The 22,335-nt window shown below is 39.1% G+C and overlaps 1 protein-coding gene across 1 annotated transcript in view; it reads left to right on the top strand.

Annotated features, from left to right (window-relative positions):
* The window catches only part of Gpc3 (glypican 3), a 341,549-nt gene that overhangs the window by 283,133 nt on the left and 36,081 nt on the right, over positions 1-22,335 (top strand). Inside the window, exon 7 of the mRNA NM_016697.3 lies at positions 15,846-16,005. Within this exon, the coding sequence (NP_057906.2) occupies positions 15,846-16,005 (160 nt within the window). The remainder of the gene's footprint in view (positions 1-15,845; positions 16,006-22,335) is intronic.

The following is a 22,335-nucleotide window of genomic DNA, read 5'->3' as shown; positions in this document are numbered from 1 at the left end:
TAAAACCTGAAATAAATCAGTCTCACAGCATGTAAGCATGTACAGTAAACTGTAGTCTAACATTTTGTTTTATGTGCAAACCTATAACAATTAGGCTACATGTATCCACTGAAATTACTTGGTAGTTTTGATTTGCATCAGTATTACAGCAGATTCTGAAGAGAATTTTTATTAGGAATTATCTGGCTTTACTATGCATGATATATCCTATTTGTAAGTGATATAAATACTGTGGAGCTAAATGAAAACCAGAAAATAGCTGGCTTGATAGGAAAGGTTGTCTAGAGTATAATGGAAATAAAATGCATGATGCCTGAGAATAAAGAAGTCTCTGCAGTTGTGCTATCTCCTGGCTGATTACTATATTGCTATGCATGTGGTTAAGGCCACATATCATATACTAGCTTCAAATCCATTAGCAATCAACTAGTTAGGGTGAGAGACCCGAACCAAACTAGAGTCTCATTTCCTAGTTCTCTTAGGAGGTTCTTGGAGCGTAGACTAGTTACTTTGCACTCTACTGGTTTTGATAGTCAACTTGGAAGGTGCCACTAACCCAGTAAACAACACTACTGGTTTCTGAATGCAAACACTGACATAGGTAGAGTGTGATTATTTTAGGATAGTTAAGCAGTAGCCTTTATATGGAGAGCTTACAAAAATTAATAACAGCAGGAAAAAGAACAAATCTGATCATCATTAAAACACTTATACTCTAGGGCACCAGGCACACACATGATACACATATGCATATATGCAGGCCAGACACGTCTACACATAAAATTAATCAATCTAAATGTTTTAGAAGACTTTTATGCCTGTATTGATTGATCTGTGTTTTTTATAATGTTTGGTTTTAGTATGCTGGCTCCATAGAAAAAGATGGGAATTTTTCTTTTTCTCCCATTTTTATAGAAATAATGTTATTGTCCAACAATTGGTGTAATTTTTTTTTACTTATCACTTAGGGAATTTGAATTCATGTTGAAAAGCAGAAGTAGACAACTGTCAGTGTGTCATGGACATCCAGAGATGTTTCACCCACACCAAGACATGTCTTCCTCTTTATTTCCTTCCATCTCTTCAGGGAGCCACTCTTCCCATAAAGTCCGGTGTTAAGGCCACAGTTTATCAGAGAAGAGCCAGATCTAAAGCTTCAAGATTAACCGCTATCAACCAAGAAATCTAGCATTGACTGGGGTCTGTTGTGTTCCCGTGTATATCAAATTATTTCTTTGTGATAGGCTATGTAAGGCCACTGGTATAATCACCATTCAGTAAATGCAGAGGCGAGTACTTGGAAACTTTAACCATGAAGAAGACCTTGAGTGAATTTAAAGATAGGCTTTGGTAGAGTGGAGGATCTGGTGTATGACCATTGCACCCCAGTTACACAAGTGCATTGACAGGCTGAATATTCAAGGAGCAGCTGGGACAAACTGGATCCTCTAGAGAGAAGACTAACCATGTCCAGTTGTAAGCATTGTTTCTTTGTTATTTTCCAGTCAGCTAGCCAAAGTTATAAAAATGTTCTATGAATTACAAGGATGTAGTGAAACAGGGACATGAGAAATCATGGACATGTATAACTCTTTCCCATAGAGTTAGGAAGGGAAATTTCACAGAGCCATACAGTGTTTAGGTGTGGTTTTCTGAAAGTAAGGTAATGTTTCTAAATATACAGGTTTGACCCATATAAAAATGCTAATGCCTAAATGCTTCAAGCGAAGGAACAGTTTTCCCAGTTGAATTAATGGAAACGAAATTTTATTCCTGGCTCATATGCTTAGGAAAAAGAAACAGATGTCAGACTGGGGTAGGGTGAGGCAGGGGCATGTATCAGGCTGGTGAAGGACTTGGTTAGTAACATTCGCCTTCTCTAAACTCTTGTGAAGTTTCGAGAAGTTTGACATTACTTTTACTAAATTTAGTAGTTGCCACTAATCAAGGGATCTGTGTAGGCATGAATATTTCTGCCTATGGATTTCTGGCCATTCTCTCCCTGGTGTTGGGGGAGGGTGTGCTTGTCTCTGTACGGTCACTTCACATGATTATCTGAGAATGTAGTTTGAACTTGTGGAGTCATTACAGACAATTTTACCAATGCTTACAGTATGTATGTCACTGCCTCTTTTCAGAAACCAAAACGTTAACTAGCAACCATCTGAGATGTTAAAGTAAGTCCTTAAATAGAGTAAGGAAAGCAGGAAATAAAGCATAATTGTATTCAATTAAATACATATGTAAGGATTCATTATAATTAAGACTCGCTGAAGTGTTTGAAAAGACAAATAGGAGGGAGAAAAGGAAATGGTTAGTTATTTTGGCAGATTGACTTAGCCAGCTCATTAGGACTAGATAAAAATGAAGACTTGGAAGAATATAGAAGCTAATGACTTAAGTATAAAAAAATTACAAATCCTCTTTGTACACCATGTTGGATTTGTGTGTTGCCTTAGAAAAGACAAACACAAAAAAAGTTTCTTTTTTATATGTATTTGTCTTTGTTCTTGAGAGTTTTATACCTGCATATAATTAAATACAGTCATACACATACTCGATTTCCCTTCTCCAAGCCCCAGATCACCTCTGAATTTGAACTCAGTGGTCATCAAAAAAAATCTGCATCTGACCTAGTTTTAGTCCATTACATTTCCACACATACTAGGCAAAACCTTCTGGGGAACTATATATTTCTTAATGACAGGCTGTGTGTTGCCTTGCATTTGCCTACCCATGCCGGGTCACCATGTCGCCAGCCCCTTTGCTGGTGATATTGCTGTGTTTTGCAAAGAGTATAGAAAGGAGAACTTCCTTCCCCTCTTAGGATATTTAAACTCATTTTGTAGCTTTTGAGTCCCTTTGCCTCTTTTTCACCAACCTGGGTTGAATTCCCCATACTATCTCCAAGGATACAGCAGACATCTAGCATTCTTCATAGAATCTAAGTCTAAAAAGCCAGTTGTGTGGTTGGACCATGCTATTTCTGTTGCCCATAATGATTTGCTGTCCTCATCTGTAAAATCAGGGGGTTGGATCTGGACTGTGTAATCACCCAAATCCTTTTGAAGTCAACACTCCTTGTTCATCCCCTTAGTAAGGTGTTGCATATAATACTGACCACTTCTGTGTGTTCAAAACATCTAATGAATCCTTTTGTACACAATAAGTGTCATCCTCTCAGAGGTGACTACACTGGTTTTCACCCTGCTGTACCTAATTAAGGACACTCAATTTATATCTTTTTTTAAAGATTTATTTATTTATTATATGTAAGTACACTGTAGCTGTCTTCAGACACTCCAGAAGAGGGCGTCAGATCTTGTTACAGATGGTTGTGAGCCACCATGTGGTTGCTGGGATTTGAACTCCGGACCTTCGGAAGAGCAGTCGGGTGCTCTTACCCACTGAGCCATCTCACCAGCTCCCAATTTATATCTTCAAAGATAAAATAGTACTCTCTTCAAATGAAATCATTAAGTGAGCACAATGCTTGGAATGTGTTTATGTTACCCATTATAAGGTTAAATGTTATGGGAAAGGGGAAAAGATGTTAATTGAGTATGACTGCCAGTAATCTCAGAGGATGGTGGGGAAACCCATGTCAGAACTGGTCAAGACATTCTTCCATATTGAGCTCAGTGAAGGGAAACAAAGAAAGGTGGAACCATAAATACATGTTGGCTATAATTTGTTGTATAAGTTTTCCTTTTCCCCTCCCACACTTGCATTCTCTTATTCCTGCCACCATCATCCCCAAATCACTTTGAGGGATAGGGAAAGAGTCCAGGTAAGATACCCAGCTAAGTACTTTAGTCTCAGAAATAAGCAAAATGTGCATCCCATAGCCACCAGAGAGTGCCAACGAAACAATGAATTTACCGTCATCTTCACCAACATGTACCTAAAAAACAGTATAAGATCGAACTCTCCCCAATACCGAGTATACATTGGCTGGTCTTAGCCACATAGTGCTCTTCCCAGAGTTTGCAGTTAAATTCTAGTAAGCCTTTTGGGAAAATCAAAGGGCCTGTCTCTGGAATGAAGTCACAGGCAGCTCCAGCAGGAGAAATGGTTGATGTGGTTTAGAATTGAATAAGAAGAAGAAATGACAAAAGAGTTACTGTCAGAAAAGGGAAAGAGTATATTTGTAATAGACTCCAATCCTATTCATACTTCAGAGAAGTAAAATTAATCCCAAGACCAAAATACCCCATATGAGCGAGTTCTTAGCTTAGGGACTGAAAGGTGAATGTGAAGGTTGGTTTAGGCAAGTGATAAATAACATATTTTTGTAAAGGTTAGTTTGGGTAAACATTAAGTCAAAAATATGTCTTAGGCTTAAAATCAACCAGGCAGAAAGTATTACTGCTTTAAAATCCTGCCTAAATATATATGGAATTTACTAGACTGAAATGGTATAATGTCTGCCAATATCAATACATAATAAATGCAAAGTGACTAGATTTTGCTAAAAGACTGTTTAGTAGAGGATTCCAACAAGATAATGATTCATTCAGTGTCTTACTGGTTAAGCTTTATTTGAAGTGTATTGCTCATAATATTCTTTTAAAGTGTTCTGAGCAAGGGCTATTGGTATCATCAGGGGTGGAGTACATGCACAGAACCCTAGTTCAGCTGCTAGTTCTGAAAAGGGGGGGGGGGGAGGTGCCTAAGTAGTTACCAAAAGCAGAGTTCAAATTCCTTCTCTATTGAAAAATGCCAGAAGTTCCATTTCACATTCCTTCATCCCCTAGTTGACCTTGCCATTCAAACCTGTTAAAATACAGAAAGAAAAAAAAATGCCATAAGGCAGTAGTCAATCATTTGGTAGATGCTGAACCCAACTAAGCATGCCAGGGGGCACACTGAAGAGTCCAGTGCTTAAGTGTTCTTCTGGGACCAAAATCTTATAAAATCATGGTGGTGAATTCTGAAGAGGCAGCCATTTCAGCATCTTTAATGCTCTATTTACCGAGCAATGCACTGTCATTTCTATTTAAAATAATTATCCAAGTCGCTAAGTTAGCTTTTACTTAAGGAAGGTTGAAAGATAGAAGAACACTCTTCTTGGTTTCTTCTCTTTCAGCCTGTAAATATGTTTGATGAAATGTGAATATTGTAATGCTTCTTTCTGCCCCTGTTCTCTGCTTCAAGTGAGAGCCCACTTCCCAGGACTAAATTCCCTGACCTCCAAGGAAACTAAAACCCCAGTATAGTTTTTCATCAGGTCCCATCTCATTTGCTTGTACCAGTTGCCCTGAGTCATTTCTTTTCCTTCAAGATGCTATAGTGCTACCTTCATTATTAGAAAGACTTCAGAATTGGTATTTTTCACATGGCATGCCAAGGAGAAAAACTAGTTTTAACTTTTAAAAAAAAATCTATCAATAAAGCCTGATTTTGACTTGTTCTTACAAAGAAGGAGGAATCTTTGATAGGGAAACTAGAGACATCTTGTTAACTCTCAGTGGACCAGAGGCCCTTAGGAAGAGTAGTGAAGCATCATCCCCCCTCAGTCGTTGAGGTTGACTCTTCAAACCCAATGCCTGATGACTTGGCTGCTGTGGTTCATACATAGAGGCTATTTTTAGAGGCAAGAATTGTCATTTCCCAAAAGTATAACCACAAGATGTCTATTTAGAATGGATCACATTTATGCCCTCAGACAGTAGGAAATGCTCTACTCATGTCTGGGTACCCTCAGTTCCCTGGGGAAATATGTAATATCTTGGTATACTCTCACCCCAGGACCCTTTGCCTCCTGTCAATGGCCCTCATCTCGATGGGGCAATTCCTTCGGAAAGCAAGCAGTGGCATGAGGGTTCACAGAGGCCTTTGAAGCTGGTTTTCCTTCCAGAAAAAGATAAAATGATATGTCATCCTTATAGCATTTCACAGTGGTTTAAAGCTGATACAGGGACAAGCATGCTTGTAATCTTTAGTGAGAGAGATGCTCTGGGTCAGTGGCCTCCAGAGGAAAGCTTGACTTGCTGACCTGCCTTTCTGTTATATTCCCAGGCTTGCAGTGGGATGAGCATCTTGGTTTATCTTTTCTTATAACTGCAACTCTTTGGGGTCTTTAGTTTCTAAAACAGAGGCTTATTCAAGTAAAGCTGGAGACCCTTGAGGGAGTTATACAGCCCATCATTAACAGACTGGCAGACTAACCTAACAGAAAAGTGTTTGGCTATGGATTGCAAGAAGCTCCCTGGTTGGCTATGGGAACCTCATGAAACCATTTAGGTTACCATATCCTCTTGTGTTAGTTGTCTCATTTATTTAAGGAAATCGATTGTCTCCTCTCCTCTTTGGTTTGACTTCACTTTGCCGGAGATAAAGGATCCAGAATCTGGAGATAAATATGGCATCTGCCTCTGAGTGTCACCCAATAAAGTGAAGAGTGGCCCTTAGTCACTCTCCCTATCTATGCATCTGATCTAGCTGTTTAGGCTCTGCATACAAAGCCTTTCTGGGAATGAGCTGCTAGGATACCAGGGCAAGCACAGCAGGAAGAGATAGAGGCCAGGAAACATAAAGTTGAGTGCATACAGTTTTTATTCCATTTGTTAACCCATTAGTTTATCCATTACTTTCCATTCTGGTCCAGATCCTATGTTTATTACAAGTTAAGGCTAGAGTAGTAAGTGCCTCTTTTTGGCACCATTCCAAACCCTATCTAAATCTTACTGTAAATAGCTTTTCATAAAGTTTTCATTTTTGTTTTCAGAGATAGAATCTCACTATCTATACCAGGCTGGCCTCAAACTTTAATTCTTCTGACTCAGCCTCCTGAATGCTGGGATTATGGGTAAGCACCACCATGTCCAGCCTTTTTACAAGCATTTAGGCTAAAAACAGACATGTTGCCTAATATCTCTCCCCAGTCCAACATATTGCTTTTTTTAAAATAAAGCTAATGATGCTCTGCTGTTGCCTCTTATGGTTCTAGAGAGGATTGACTGAGAAGACAGATAAGGAAGTGGTTTTAATTATTAAAATAATGCTAGTAGTAATCTAAGAATAGGTAACAGTAAAGGGTTATTCTTCTGTACTTAGCCTATACCTAAAACAAGCATTCATTCTGTTCTCTATAAATATGTAGTATTTAATATATAACTGTAATGTGTTATTGTGTGAACTGTGCCACATACTAAGCTCAGTGCTCTATTCAATTTCCATAGTTACACAGCGTGAGAGACAAGTAGGGGTATTACCATGCCTATCTCAGAGATAAGAAACATAAAGCTTAGAGAAGTCAAATGATTTGTTTACAGTCCTAAGGCTGCTAGACAATATGTCCAGATTTGGAGCCAAGTTTTCTGACTCCAGAGTATAAGCCTTTAGCCCCTTATGGTATATCTCTGCTCTAAGAAAGACTAAAGGGCTGTACAGTTTTAAGATACCAACTGAAAACCCTTAATCTGGTCATTTGAAACCCAAATGCTCCGAAATCCAAAACCATTTGAGTGCCAACCTGAAGCCATGAGTACAAAACTCTATAGCATGATAGATTGTTTAATGCACAAAAGTAGTAAAAACTCTGTTCGAGCTGTGTATACAAGGTAAATATGAGAGAGAAATGGATTTTATATTTAAACTTGGGTCCTATCCTTAGGACACCTCTTCATGTATTTGAACACATCCCAAAGCCCCTTATCCCAAACATTTCAGTTAAGGTAAACTCAACCTGTATTGGTAACATTACTGGAAATTTTCTAAGATAGTAAATGGCTTCCTCAAACTATGGAGAGCTGTCATCTCAAATGGTTTGAATTCCATAGATTCCATCCTCGGTGCTTCTTTCACATTCCAGTTTGCCTTACTATCCAGACATGGGTTCAGTGGAGAGCCTTGTCTTCATACACTTCAGTGTTTCTTACCCATGGAAGCTACAAGTGGCGAGGGGAGAGAGAGAATAGATGTGAAGTCTGAGAGATGGGTGTGGAAGAGAGTTTCACCAAGAGGCACCTATGGAAGCACAGCGTCTGGCAAGCAGTCCCCCTACTGCTCCCTCAACTAAACATCCTTGGCGCACAGACCTTTCCTTGCCTTACTGGGAACATTCAAATGGGTTTTCTCACACTTGAAAAGATCTGAGCCGGATGATTTTCTGGGACCTCGTTGTGTGGCCAAAGCACTTTCCTTGACCTTGCTGATGAGGCCTATTCAACAAGCCCTTCACCTCTGTTGGTGTGGTGGGGGCTGATGGCCCTTCTCCCCCGCTTTTTCTTCTTCTTTGAGATCATTATCATTATCCTGAACAGCATAGTTCACATGTCAGAGAACTTAGCCACCTTGTCAGGAAATACATTAAGCACAATGTATGTATTTTTTCTATGTGCATTCATCCACCTAATGAACATTTATTGAATAATACCTTTACTTTGTGACAAATGCCATGCCAGCCACAGGTAATCAAGGCAGACTGCGTCACTTCTTTAGTCTATTACAAATGCAACAGGGAAATGTATAATTGCAAATTGCAGAAAATTCTGTGAGAGGAACATCCACAGGAATCTAAAATGTAAATTCTGGAACTTTTTTTTTTATAGACTTAATAGTACTAGCCCCCATTTTTACAGGTAAGAAAGCTGAAGCTCAGCAAGAGTGACTTATACAGCATCACACAGGTAGTGAACTGGCTGGGTAGAGATTTAAATCCATGCTGGTCATATTCCAAAGCTCACACTCTTAACTGCTATGCAGCATGACCTGCTCGCTGTGTAAAGTACATATATAGCCATTAATTCTAGCCTTGTGCATTTGAGGTTCTGGCTTCATCTCAAAAGTGCAGAGTTTCCAATTGTTTCCAATTACTTGTGGCTGTGGTTTGGTGCATTTGTTCAAAGAAAGTGTGCATGCAAAGCGGGGGTCACATGCAAGGCCTCGTGGATGTACACAATGTGTAAATCGTATTGGCATTCCAAAAAGTCCAAGATTCATTGGAGTTACCACATTTGTTTCTCATTAGATTATGCTACTCAAAGACAAACAGTAAAGCATGTGTTTACATTACTGTGGACATGGAGAGCCATGCCCCCAAAACATTCCTTGCAGGTTGTATAAAGCTAAGCACCCAAACAATTCCAAATCAGTTTTTGTGAGCCCAGCTTAATAGCTTTAAAATGTAACCTGGATTCCCCACCCCTCCCCCCAAAAATTGCCTAGAAGACATGTGAGCAGCCAAAGAGACATCAGCTCAATACCCAAACTATGTATCAAACCCCGTATTTCCAGTATCTATTTTGTTAGTTATTCTTTATTATTTTGTAAATGTTAAGGTGATTAGAGTCAAGAAAACTCTTAGCTGTATAGCAACAGGAATGGCATTATTGATTCCATCCTAACTGGCTGTCCAAAGCCTATCAAAACAAACCCATTCATGATGAGATGGTTTGGTTATGTAAGACACAGTAGATGCAAAGCAAGACAGGGGCATCCAGTGTTATTAAGAGCATAGCGTTGTTGCCCCTTCTTGGTTTTGTTTTGTTTTGTTTTGTTTTACTTTTGAAACAGGGGTCTCACTATGAAGCCTCTGCTACTCTGGAACTCCCTAAGCAGACCATGCAAGCCTCTAACTCACAGAGATCCAGTTACCCACCTCTCTCTGCTAGGGTGCTGGAATTAAGGCGTGCACCACCACACCTACTTTTATTGCCCTGTCTTTACTTTCCTACCCAATAGTAAAAGTCTTTCCCATCAAGTTGTAGTTAACACCTAGCCTCCAAGAGAACGTCATAGAGTAGGAAGTTACCAGAAATCAAGGCAACCGAATTAAAAAAGGGTAACTGAAAGTCTCAGTTATAGATGTCTTTACCTAACTAGTACGTTTCTTAGAGCACTTGGGACTTAAGGACTTAATGATTTTTTTTTTTTACTAAGATCTTTATCAATCACCCAGTAAGGTCTTATATACTCTCTGAGGCTCAGAGTGTTCCCTTGATGAAGAAACTGGGAATGGCAGACTTCCCTGCCGCAAAAATTCGAGGGCTGCATTCCAAAGGACTTTGTGAGTATGTGAGAGGACATGTGCTCAGTCCCAGCTCAGTGTGAGGCTGATAAGACTCTTGCCCTTACAATCAGGACAGTAACAAGAGGCGCATTGTCTGTACCATGTAGACAGATCAAGAGGGGTTTCTCCCATGGGCCTCATTGCAGCATATTTGATCCCTGTAAGAACAAGAAGTATATTATTCAGATCTTTGTTCTCTTGTCAACCAAGCATGAAAAGAACGTTGACCAAATTGTGTTGTCCCATGTTGTAGTGCCCCTTTGTGGATATGTATTTAAGAATATGAAATTGATATATTCTAGAAAGCCTGGTTTTTTTTTCCTGCACCCTGATTCTAATTTTCTTACATAATTATGTCAGGGTTTTGTTTCCTTTTATTGCATGAACCTGAGTACCCGTTTCTATGCTTACTTTTCAGTGTTTGCCTTTCTGATCAAATGAAGTCAATCACCTTTATAGAAGAGGCTTTTCATTCTCCTTACAAGGGGATTTTTATTAACTATGATGGCAAAAGGTCATGATGGCCATACCTCAGGAAAAAGAAAAATGTCATTGTCTTCTACTCTCTTCACAAACTGGTTTGAAGAGTAATAACAAGGATTCCAGCAAGCATAATAATAATAATCACATACATCTGGCTAGCACCATTCAAGTCCAAAGCCAGCTCCAGAGAGTTTCTAAGAAGCAGGGTAATAGTGTGAAACCTTTATTAGAGTGTGACATAAACCTTAAATCTCAGTTACTTAGGAAGCTGAGGCAGGAGAATATCTTTGAACTCTTAAGTGTGAGACCAGCCTGAGAACATTCTAGAACCTGACCCCCCCCCAAAAAAAACACAAACAAATAACAAAAGTACCTCATCTGGGGTTTAGTCACATTAAGACTCTGGAAGACAGGTGTATTTAGAAATGCAGATGTGTTTTGTCTTTGAGATGTTATGAATCCAGCTTAGGACCTCATACCTACCAAACTCTCTGGAACTTACCACTGAGCTACATCCCCAGCCTAGGGAGCCTCATTTCCAACAAGCATCTTAGATAACTTTTATACAAGTTTTATTCTCATTTCCATGGTTGTCTATGGATTCGGAGTACACTCTCTTTAATCTAGCAATCCTACTAAAGGAAATGATAAAAAATGTGAGGTGATATGAAAACACTTGATGAGAATAACTATGTGTGGGAAGTCAGACATAACTATAATGCAAACATTGGATGCTGAAAAGTGGTTAAGGAAATTTTGATAAATTCCTTTATTGCTGTATGTTTTTACCACAGTTCAAATACTATAGTTTTCTTATTCATTATAAGACTTCTATGAGGCAAACACTATTTCTCACATTTTATTTTAGAGAGATTAAGCAGCTTCTCTGAAAATAAATGTGTAATTGCTCGGGAAACTAGGATTACAACCTAAGTATGCATGATTAGAAAATTCAAGATTTACTATATAAAAGTCATCAATTTAAAGCCTTATTTTAAAAAAAAACATAAACAAAATAGAGTCTTTCCTTTTACTTTTCCATATATATATATATATATATATATATATATATATATGTTGTATTAATCAGCTTTCTGTTGTTATGACAAAGTCCCTGAGATAGTTAACAAATAAAGACAAAGGGTTTTTTTTTCCCTACTCATGGTTTCACAGGTTCCAGACCATGGTCTGTTGCTTTTGTGCCGTGGAGAAGCAGAACAACATGGCAATGAGTACATTGAAGAGGGGCTGCCTCCCCCACTTCATGGAAGCCAAGAAGGAGGTTAAGCGCAAGCTTAGAACCCAATGTCTTCTTTAAAGGCACAAGCCCAGTGACTTAACTTCTTTCCACTAGATGCCACCTCCTTCCTTATACTTTTGTCCTCTCCCAATAAGGCCGTTTTTTCTGGAGACTAAACCTTTACTATATGAACATGGGGTGGGGGAGTATTTAAGATTCAAACTCTGCCAATAGTGTGATACATGACAGTGTGTTATGAGATCAAGAACAACCTGACCTATGTAGTAAGATTCTATCTTAGAAGACAAAGTGAAAAAGATAGATGAAGAACATAACATGGTACTTTACACATTACAAAAAAAAAAGTTCTAAAATAAAATCAAGACTTAGATATGGTGGCATATTCCTATAGTCTCAGCACTCCAGAGATCGGGGTAGGAGAATTCCAAATTTGAGGCCAAATCTGGGATACATAGCAAGACCTTATGTCAAATCCAATGTATAAATATGTATTGACAATATGCTTAGCCAACTGTAACCATGGTTCAGACAGCTGAGCAGAGGGTAGCAGCTATAGAAAATGCTGGGTTATGAATGGTCTTTCCCACTCTGCATATGTGAATCCATGTGTGACAGGCAGATGCTTCAGGTTTAGAGCCCGGCTGTGTGGACAGTGGATGAAACAGTCAGATTTGTGTTTTAATATTTGACATTGCTAATCACTATTCTGAGCCACAGGCTTATTTTTTAAAGCTGACAGGATAGTATCCTTTGCAAATGACAAACAGTTCATCAACAACACTAAGCCCTTTGTGTTACCTGTGCTTGTGTACCGGTCTCTCCTAATCTTCTTTTTTATAAAGTAAATACTAAGTCTGAGAGATATTGTAAATAGTGAGAGAACAAAAGAGCTATAGTGTGAAATGGAATTAGCCTGATTGGATTTCTGAGGGAAAGTCAATGCTGCACTAAATCCATATCCATTTATTGGCAATTCTTCCTCAGACCCATTGTCTTTCTTTCAACCCTCTTCTTCATTCTCTTCCAAAGCAATAGTTTTCCTGGTTTGAATTTGTTTTGTTAGTGTGTGAGGACGAGACTCCTCAGGAGCTGTCCATGTGAAATTACTAGGAAACCTGTCACAATCACCTTTCCATGCTGGGTTTCTCTCCAAAATGAACATAATTGAAGACCTAAAGTGCTAGCTACCTCCTTGGCAAAATTTTACAGCCTGTTTTGCAAGGCTCACCTTAGTTTAGCAGGGCTATCCAATAACACTGGAGACATTTATGAAGGGTCAGAAATGGCCTCTCGAAATAAGCTACTGATCTTAACCAGGGTCATCCAAAAGAGTTTCAGCAGGGCTGGAGAGATGGCTCATTTGGTAAGAACACTTGCTACTCTTTCAGAGGGTCTAGATCCAGTTCTCAACACCAACACAATGTCTCACAACCACAATAGCTCCAATTTTAGGATATCAGGAGCCATCTACTGGCCTCTGCAGGCACCAAGCATGCACGTGCTGCACATAGACACATGCATCTACAAAAAATAAAAATAGTTTTTTAAAAGGGGGTTTTGCTACTCATTTCTAAGTTCTTCTACAATTAATCCTGGCTTTGAGTTTTCTTTTTCCTTTTCTCTCTGGTTATGGAAGTAACTTTAAAGGTCTACCATGCCACTTCATTTTGTTTCTTCTGTTCCAGAGCACATGTATTGAGTATCAAGTATATGCCAAATAGTTCCTTAAATGCTGTGGGGTTCAAAAACACATAAGATGAAAACCCTAGCAGCTCCAGTCTAGTAGTGGAGAAGATCATAAGTATACATAAGTAATGCCAGATTACATCTAGAAAGTGCCATTTAGGGGGTAGAGATAAAAGAAACACTCATGGGAGATGGAGGAGAATTGTAATGCCAAGAAGGCTTTATTAAGGCCATGACACTTGGACTTGGCTTGAAAACCTGGAAGCCTTTCAATAGACAAAAATGAACAACAGCCCATAGTATGTTCTTAGTTAATGCTTACTGAAGGTATTAATAAAAAGCTCAAATGTGAGATGTGCTTAGAAAATAGCAAGTTCACTAATAGATACCTAACCACAAAATCTCCTCATGTAAAAAATTCTAATGCAAACAGTCCGTGTTATACACAAAGGATGCATTCTTGAAAATTAACACGAAATGCTTATGTCAAAAGCAATTTTCCCATATGAAATAATGGTTAAGGATAGATTTGAAGTTTTAGTTAAACTATAGTGATGCTTGTTATAGCAGGGACTCACCATTCTCAGAGAATGGTCTGTGGACTCTAGAAGTCCCTGAAATCCAGAGAGCCACAAGATCGAAACTACTTTCACAACAATACTAAAAATTTATTTGTTGTTTTTACTGTGTTGATATCTACCAAAGGACTGACTAGGGAAAGTGTTGGCACCACTGTGTAAATAAAAGCAGTGACACTAAAATGCAGTTGTCACAAACTCATCATTCCATATGTTGGCAGGAAAGTGGCAGTCACCTAAGAGTACTGTTGCTGAAGCTGTGGAAATTACTGAATTTATTAAACGTCAACCCTTAAATGCAATTTCTTATTAGTTTGAGCTATGAACTGAAAGTACACAAAGTATGTGTGCCTCAGCTATATGTCAGTGTGCATCTCAAGGAAACACTCTTGGGAGATTAGTGATGTGACCTACATTTAGCCCCCTTTTATCATTTGTGTTTTTGAATTCCATAGTAGTTTGGGTTAGGAAGCGGGAGGAAGTACACATAGTGTGCTTCCATTGTACACCAATGTACATTTCAAGGAACTCTACTTATATATCATTGTCTTGACAAGGAACAAAGAGAGGCTGTCAGCATGAGGAAAATAACTACACATACTTATTGCTAATGATAAAACTCTAGCTTTTACGAGAAGACTAAGGGTCAGCAAGAGCTGGCCACACTGTATCCATAGTCCCAAAGCACAATAGGAGATCGCAGCTTGCTCTCTCCTTGTTATCCAGCCTGGGACTCCAACCATTCGATGGTGGCATCTGCAGTTAGGGTAGATCTTTCTACCTCTACTAGCCTAATCTAAAAAATCCTTCCCAGGCATGCCCAGGGACTTCCCTCCATGCTCATTCTAAATCTTGTCAAGTTGATGATCAAGATAAATCATCACCAACTTGCACTTGAAAAACAAAGGGTGGCACCTCGAGGACCAAAAATGGGTGACAAGACAGCAATTGGAGCAGGAATTGAGGCTAATAGCATAAAGCCTTAGAGAGAGATAACAAGGAAAATAAAATGAACCTTCATTCATTGCCAGTATGGGTCTGTTAGTGGAGAGACATTGGGATGATAGGAGTCCCACAAAACAAAGCCACATGACTAAAAAGCTATGCCCCAAAGATCGAAAGAAGCATGTCCCTTAATAAGTATATTAGCTATGATAAAGCAGAATGATTTAAAAAGCACCTTACTTACTGAAAACTTGCAGAAGAAAGATCTGTTTACATTTTTTTCAATTGGTCAAAATATGGGATATGACAATTGTAAGTAATCCTTTAAATTGAGTGCTGTTCCTTTAAGAGACTGTTATGTCTTTATTCCATTAGAAACAGGTGTTGAAGGTAAATTCCATTCTAGTACACTTTCATAGGGAATTTTTTCCTGATCTTGGTAACCTAATAGACTATACATATACTTCACCTGTCAAGGAACTTAGATACAATGTTACAGAAATGTAAAATGTGGTGTATCCCCTGACTTCAGTGTGGTTTAAGTAGACTGGAAGCATAAAGAATCCTGTCAAATGCTGTAAAATTGTCCAGAAGTATGAAGCTCTAAAGTATATAAGCAACTCACACATAGTTAAATTTGAAGATGATTTTTTTAATGGAGTCTTGCTATGTTACACAAACTGGTGTTGAACTCTGGACCTAAGCAATCTTCCTGCTTCAACCTCTTTCATAGCTAGAGCTCCTAGTGTACGTTACTATGTCTGGCCTGTTGAAAGGAGTTGTTTAAAGTTGTACACTTCATGGTAACACATTCTTCGAACCCTACCAGGAAAAAAAAAACAAGGAGAGTTTCTATAGACCTATTCTTCTCTTCCAGCTCCTGAGAACCATGTCTGTGCCCAAGGGTAAAGTTCTGGATAAAAGCCTGGATGAAGAAGGACTTGAAAGTGGAGACTGCGGTGATGATGAAGATGAATGCATTGGAAGCTCTGGTGACGGGATGGTGAAAGTGAAGAATCAACTGCGCTTCCTTGCAGGTAACTGGCTGAAAAGGTTGCTCAATTGCTTTCTAGACTACTGCTAAAATCTCTGCAGTACACAATGCCATAAACTCTCATAGGAAAGTTGATCCTCTTAAAAGGTGAAGCTTTCAGGTAGGTTTTCTACCCCAAACCCTCATCTCTAACCCTGGGTAGACCAGAAAGGCATTGTCCCATTTTTCCTTGTCTAAAAGCAAATTGGCTGATCAGTTGGTTCTGTCTTCCCACTGAAGCTGTCCTTGGGCCTTCTTGGTTATACAAAGAAATGCTGCCTTGGGAATCTTGTGCAAACCTACAATGAATCTTGGCGTTGTAGTGGGGTATATCTCCTGTGTAAGGTATTAGGTTTAATCCCCCACACCACAAAAAAAGGAAGCAGACCAACAATGAAATAACTTTAAAGAAAGAACTATGGGCTGACCTTTCCTTCTTCAAACAACATGTCTATTTTCTTTTCTCAAAGCAGTCTGGTATAGTTACAACATATCACTATATTGCTACTTAAACACAATAACAATAGAAAAAAGAAATGGCAGGGATGCTGGAGTCAATCGGGAAATGCAAAACCAAAACCAATAACAAACCTACTCGTATTTGTTGTGTCTCCGAGTTTCTAAGTCCTTCCATGTTGACATGCATTCTTCCATTATAAATCCTTCCTAATAAAGCTGGGCTCAGAGAAGTAATGAGATTTCTCTACATGCGAAATGGACTTTCACTACCAAGCCTTTTCCTCCTCAGCACATTGCTTCTGCCTGTGTCCCAGGCCATCCATTTCTCTCGTAGCCTCATTCCCTTAACTAACTGCTATCTAACCTGATCTGGCCCTAAAAGATGGTTGCCAGCCAGAGGTCTCATTTTTAGCCTCTTCTTCCCTCTTCTTTAGAGAGAACACACACATCATATCCACTCTCCCTCTTTAAATGCTTTCTTGGAATCAATTCTATTTCAATGAAATCTTGCTTCTTAAGAAAATTTTATGTGCACTGTAGGCATCATTAATTAGGTCCAATTTGGCCAAGAGCAGATGTCCAGCATTTTCCATCTTGCATGTCCAAAGCACTCTGCCCATTGAACAGCACCTCCTCATTTTCCCCAGACACTCCCCAGCCCTGGAAAACAGTATTTTCCTTTGTGGCTTCTGAGTTTCACTGCTTCAGAACTCATATAAAGTAGAATTGTACACTGAATACCCTTCTCTGATTCTCTTAATATAATGTCCTCAAGCTTCTCTCGTGTGGAGGGTATGGTGGCATGATTCCCTCTTCCTCCATTTCTTGGATTGTATTTTGTTTTTTGAGTCAACATCCTAGAATAACCTCAAACTTAAGACGTAGCTGAGATTGGCCTTGAACTGCTGATCCTCCTGCCTCCAACACCCCTAGTACAGGCATGCACCACTGTACGTACACACACATACACACTCACACACACACACACACACTCACACACACTCTCACACACACACGTACAGACAAACACACACCTTGTACTTTTTAATCCATTTTCCTTCTGTACAGATTTAGGTTAGTTCATCTTTTTGTTGTTATTGTTTGCTACTGTAGAGATGACATAAAATCATTACTATCAGTATCAACTGTTCTCCCAAGCTACCAGGCCACACCTCCATTGGGTCACTAATGTTTTATATCTGACTTTCTCACCATTATCTCTGGTTTGATGTGTCAGAAATCAAACTTATGAAATGATTATCTCTAACTGGTTCTCCTTTAATAAGCTCTCTTTCTGAATGCCTCCACACTTCTCTTGGTCATTGAGACTTAACCTAAAGTCATCTTTGGTTCTTTTTTTCTTCCTTGTCCCTCATATGCAGTTGCTCACTGAATCCATGTTGATTCTTTGTCACTTTTTCTGTTTCTATCACTGCTTCCTGTCATTCCCTCCTCCCAGCCTCCTGCATGTTGCAATCAAATCCAGTGTTCTCCAGGATTCCAGGGTAAGGCAGGAGGATGGTGAGCCTTAGGTGAACCAATTAGCAAGCAAAGAATTACAGACCCAGCCAGAGGATTCCAACAATCTGTCATGCGCAGATGACATGTTAATCTTTCTGAAGCATCTTCTCCTCTCCCTAGCTCAGCTGCCTTCGTCCTGTCCCCATTGCTTTGAAGATAAAGCTCTGATCCTCCACAGAATTCTAAGAGACTTGTAGTCTAGCCCTAACTAACCTTCTGGCCATATTTCCTACCATTAGCCATATATACACTCTTTACTTCAGCTTTAAAAGCTGTATTTGTGCCCCCATGAACCCCATAAACATGCTGTGCTGGTTTCTATCTTCATACCATTGCCCATGTTTATGTCTATAAAGATAAGCCTCTTTTCTTCCTTCTTAAATCATACCTGACCCCCCACAGTGCATTTCATATATGCTTCAGGGACAAGAAAGTTAGTTTTTGCTATAGAGTGAGCATATATTTGACTTCTTCTTCCATGTTAGTGTGACTTAGGAAAAATTTCCCTAAGTTTTATCATTTCCTTTCTAATACTCCAACTCTTCACTCACCAAATGAGGCTCATACCCTAACTCCATGGCTCTATTGCAGGAACATGTCAAGGGAACAGTTGACAGCATGGGCCGCTAGGTGCTCTGTGATTGTTAGCTTCCGTCCTAAACTCTTTTGACACCGATGGATATATGGAAAACAATTCTCTGAAATATTGAAAGAAGCTCTGCCAATGCTTTCAAAATATACTCTACAGTGAGTTCCCAGTTCTACGGGGGGCAGATTCAGGACTGATAGTCAGGCAGTCTGATTTCAGAGACTACCACTCTACTCAAATGGTTTCTTTGCTCCTCAGGGTAACCATGAAAATATGAAAATGGGTTTTGTATTATACTAGAAATTAAACATACTTTGAAGGCCCCAAATGCAAAACACTATAAAATTCAAACCTTCTGAGAGCCACCACGATGCTCAAGCTGTTTCAAATATTTAGAAACGATCAACCAGTAAAGATCACATAAACATTGTATAATCTGAAAAATAATCATCAAAACCTGAAGCACTTTTGGTCCTAGGCCCCCAACCTGTGTTTAGCAACTCTTGTGACCATATACACTATAAAGATTTTCCAGACAACTCACCAAAATGTTAACTAGTTCCAACATTGGTCCTCAGCTCACAACACTGCTCATTTCAACTCAGGATTTCCTGCCTGTAAGCCTTGTCTCGATCCATTTTTTAAAATGTTCTATAGTTCCAAGGCGACCTACCTTTTGTAGGCAGTACTTGGGGAGGGGCCTTGTGAAGGACTTTGTCAAATGTACTTAGATTGAATCCTTGGTTTCCCATTTTTTATATGCACATTGATCCTCTCAAAGGACTCTAGTCAGTTTGTAAGGCATGGTTAACTTAAGGGCTTTGTAAACTATAATACACTATGCAGAAGGTAGTTAATTTAATTCACAGGGAAAATGATGCCCTGCCTCTTAAAGTACTACATGTGCCTACCCTGATCAGTGATTCTACCAGCCTGTGGTTCCTTGGGTCTCCTTTAAAACAATTCTTGTGGAGAAGAAACTCACTGCCAATCTGTCACGCTCAAGGCACAATAGCTATTTGGAACAACAGGCTATATACACATTGGTTAGCTGTTATATAATTTCACCGAAAATCTGGGTGGATGCCATGTGGTCCTGGTGATTCATCTTCATCCATTTATTTAGTCAACTTGATTTGGAACATGATGTGCATTTACCATTTCATTTAGTACTGCAAATTGCCTCCTCCAGAAAGCAACTTGGGAATAAAGAGCATGGCTTAGAGTCTGTTCAGTTCTCTTGTATCTTCCTTTTGTCCCTGAACAGACTTTTTACATACATCACAACCAGTGAGTGATCCTATTGGCTGAATTTCCTGGCTCACTTCTTCCTTTCTTTTGATATACTGCATGTAATACAGTTCTATTCTTGGGCTTTGTTTCTAACTCCCCTGTGTCCTAATGAAAGTCCCTTTCACTATTTAGGAGACAATTTCTCCATCTGTAACATAAAGGCAATGCCTAAACAATTCTTACAGACTTGTCTACTGCCAACAGTCTGTGATCATTTCTTTGGCTGTGGCTCCTGCCAAGACACTTACAAGAGTCTTTGGGGGATACCTTTTTATGCATTTCCACCAAACTAGCAGGTTCTCTGTTCTCGTCTGTGATATATTGCCCCTATTCTAACCACTCTGACATTTCCAATCAGGAAACTGAGCCTTCTTACAAAGAACTGCCTGCACCTAGTCATCAGCACATTCGTATAACAGGATATTACCTAGAAGAGTTTATATGTGTCCAAGCTTTCTGGGATATATTCACTTTTAAAATTCATCCGAAATTTTGTTAAATGCTTCTTTTTTTAATGTTCCTGCCTCCATCCTTTCCTTCTTTCATTCCATTTGTTTCTTTTTGTGTTGTGATTTTATTTTGTTCTTGGATGGGCGTGATATTGATGTTTCGATGATGTATTTGGTTTGGGGGGGTGGTTGATAACAAAGTTTTACAGCATACCCCAGGGTGGCCTTGAACAGGCCCCAAATTCTCCTGCTGCAGCTGGGATTGTAGACATGGACCACCAAGCCCAATGTGCAGCACGTCTTATTTCTGCATTAAAAATAGCAATTTTGGGGGTTTCTACTCTTTTCTGACTGTTGCCTTAATTTTTTTTTTTTTTTTTTTTTTTTTTTTTTTTTTTTTTTTTTTTTTTTTTTTTTTTGGTGATGGCTGTAAAGCAATATCTCACCCACAGTTACACAGTTATCTTTACCCATGGCTTGCCAACAGTATTGTGCTTTCCTCTTGATGAGTGTCTTAGCCCATTTATGCTGCTGTTAACAAATACTTTAAACTGGGTGATTTATAAAGAACAGCAATTAATTTCTCACAGTCCTGGCAGCTAGGAAGTCTAACATCAAAGCATCATCATCTGCCAGAGTCCTTGATGCATTCTTAGATGGCGGAAGATGCAAATGCTGATTCCTTATTTGGTAGAAGAGATGGAAAGGCAAAAATGAGCAAGTTTTGTATTCTCCCTGCAGTAAGGGACTAATCTGCTGCATGGAAGCAGAGCTCACACATCGTTATCACCTGCCAACATCCCACTACCACAATACTGTTGCATGGGGAACTGAGTTTCAGGGTGAATTTTGGGGTGTGCATGAGCTTTCAAATCACATCACTCATGTACTTCTTCTCTCCCCTCCTGCTTCCACATCTGAGAATTGGGATAGCATTAGGTCTTATTATAGAGCTTTGTGGATATTTCAAAAAAGATACATGTAAAGCATAGAGCTCAGTCCCCAGTACTCCAACACTCAAACCCAGATACCTGCTATGAAGAGTGCTGTCCTTTTGTTTCTCTGGATGCTGATATGATCTCAACGAGCTTATGGATATAAACCAGCACTGTCTTAGAAACCCACTAGAGTAATAAATTCATCGCATCTATCACTTCAGAGGTAGAGACATGATCAGAAATTCAAGGTTATTTTCTACTACACAGGCTACACAGCAAGTTTGAGACCAGCCTGGGCCACATGAAAACTTGTCTGAAAATAAAGAACTGGTTTTTTTGTTTGTCTGTTTATTCAAAACACATGACAGACCATTTAAATCAAGCAACTAGCCTGCAGCTATATATACTGACCTCTTCCTATTCAACTTGACTTCAAAGCTTTAACCAGTATTAAAACCAATGCAGTACTTTGTATCCACAGATATTTCTTCTCAAAAATGCTTGATCTGTAGAACTTCCAGTCTCTCGGATATGCATGTGGGGACTGCAAATGAAACCTGTTCTTTGTTCATTAGATAGACAAGTTTGAAGATGAAACCTAGGCCCATGCAGGTCCCTTTTACCATTCTTCTCTGTTGGGGTTAGGTTGTGAGCTAATCTTGTTAGCTCACCTCCTCCTAGTAGTCTTGTAGAAATGACTATGGGGTTTCTCAACAATAGAACCAGTAGTTCCTTATCAAATATTCTTTCTCTGCGGTTAGTTTATATTTGAAAGGTAAAATGACAACTTCAAATAAATATTGATTAGGAACTATTTTAAAGCCACTTACTTTTATTTTTACTTCTATTTTTTTCTTGAGATAAAATTTCATGTGCCTCTGGTTGGTCTTCAACTTAGTATGTAGCCTAGAATCAGAATCGCCTTAAATTTCTGATTTTTTAAAAAGATTTATTTATTACTATATCTAAGTACACTGTAGCTGTTTTCAGATGCACCAGAAGATGGCGTCAGATCGCATTATGGGTAGTTGTGAGCCATCATGTGGTTGCTGGAATTTGAACTCAGGATCTTCAGAAGAGCAGGC

This window comes from Mus musculus, chromosome X (assembly GCF_000001635.26).
Source record: "Mus musculus strain C57BL/6J chromosome X, GRCm38.p6 C57BL/6J".
Taxonomy (NCBI): domain Eukaryota; kingdom Metazoa; phylum Chordata; class Mammalia; order Rodentia; family Muridae; genus Mus; species Mus musculus.
Note: the sequence above shows the minus strand (reverse complement) of the source record. Positions and strands in the feature narration are given on the sequence as shown.